The sequence below is a fragment of the Sphaeroforma arctica genome (genome assembly GCF_001186125.1).
Source record: "Sphaeroforma arctica JP610 unplaced genomic scaffold supercont1.2810, whole genome shotgun sequence".
Lineage (NCBI taxonomy): Eukaryota > Ichthyosporea > Ichthyophonida > Sphaeroforma > Sphaeroforma arctica.
This window is the reverse complement of record NW_014037748.1, coordinates 1-1,698: the sequence shown is the minus strand read 5'-3', so window position 1 is coordinate 1,698 and position 1,698 is coordinate 1. Positions and strand designations below refer to the sequence as shown.

At 38.6% G+C, this 1,698-nt stretch overlaps 1 protein-coding gene across 1 annotated transcript; it reads right to left on the bottom strand.

Moving 5' to 3' along the window:
- Positions 1-968: 968 nt before the first annotated feature.
- Positions 969-1,226, bottom strand: SARC_13012 (hypothetical protein; the record flags this gene model as incomplete). The annotated part of the gene is made up of 1 exon (XM_014292866.1): positions 969-1,226. A coding segment is annotated over one exon (258 nt), but the record flags the coding sequence as incomplete, so codon positions are not given.
- Between the last annotated feature and the right edge of the window lie 472 nt (positions 1,227-1,698).

Below are 1,698 nucleotides of genomic sequence, written 5' to 3'. Positions count from 1 at the left end.
GTATATGTATATGGTATATGTATATGTATATGTATATGTATATGTATATGTATATGTATATGTATATGTATATGTATATTAATATGTATATGTATATGTATATGTATATGTATATGTATATGTACATGTATATATATGTATATATATATATACATATATATATATATATATATATATATATATATATATATAAATATGTGTCTGTATGTTATGGCATTGTACTCATATTATACCTGTTCGTGAGTTTGAGCATCACATTGATCCACTAACACTTCAGCCATGGTTGTGCATATGATACAACGACCTTTTGGTGTACGAGTTGTGCTTATGCATGTGTCACACTTGAGTCATGCTTTTGTACAATCATACCTGGGAGAGTGGATGATGGATCGTCCGGGCAGTCAGGGCTATAGTACGCACACAGCCGCGTGATAATCTTAGGCACCGACTGATATTGAAATACAGAAAACATGGGATCAGGATAAGGCGATAAGGACGCTATGCTACAAAATAGGTGCGTAGAGCAAGCCCGATCACAGGTGGAAGTCGCCGGAGGGGGTTAGGGTATAGGGTATATACACAAGTCAGGAAGCTTGGGCAATAGGTGAACTGAGTGATTATGGTAGCTCTGTGGAGGAGACAACGAATTCAAGCTTATGAAGCACTACTCAGGGGAGACTGTAGTGCCAGTGATCGTACATAGACAGTATGGGTTTGATGCCAAAACAGAGATATATGATTAGAACTATAGGGATCAGTGATAGAAAGCACACGGTGGCAAATAAAGATAAACAGAAATACACAAAACAAACCTACACCCGTACGCACATACATACACCGACACCGACGCATACGCATACGCATACGCATACGCATACGCATACGCATACGCATACGCATACGCATACGCATACGCATACGCATACGCATACGAATGCACCGACACAGATACAGACACAGACACAAACCTCTATCCACTGCGGAGCCTCAGACATATCTCTACCCAAAAACAGGTTGATGAGATCGCCAATCAAACCCGCCTGTGAGTGATCTACCGCTGCACGGTCCAGTACCACAGCGTCACTGCCGGTTGTTATATTTTTAGCCACCCGCTCGTCTCTTAGCAACGCCACCCTAGCAACGTTGCTGGCGGTCTCAAAGGTGATGAGGTACAACAGGCGGATATAGGCCGCGCACGTGGTACGGTGCAGAAAGGCAAGGGGGCACTATGGATTGGAAAGTAGTAGGAAAATAAGGATTGAAAAGTGGTCGGAGAAAAAGGATTGAAAAGTGGTCGGAGAAAAAGGATTGGAAAGTGGTCGGAAAAAAAGGATTGGAAAGTGGTCGGAAAGTAAGGATTGGAAAGTGGTCGGAAAATAAGGATTGGAAAGTGGTCGGAATTGTTCAAGACGGGATTCGAGAGAGAAGGGATAGTAGATACGTCTACATAGTATTACATAGTATTACACAGTACTATACAGTATTACTTAGTGTTAGCACATAGTAATACATACTATTGGATACTATTACATAGTAATACATACTATTAGACACATACTATTACAAACTAATACACAGTAATACATAATAATAGTACACGCTATTACATATATATATATATAATAAATATAGATATATATATATATATATATATATATATATATATATATCTATACATCTATATCTATATCTATATAT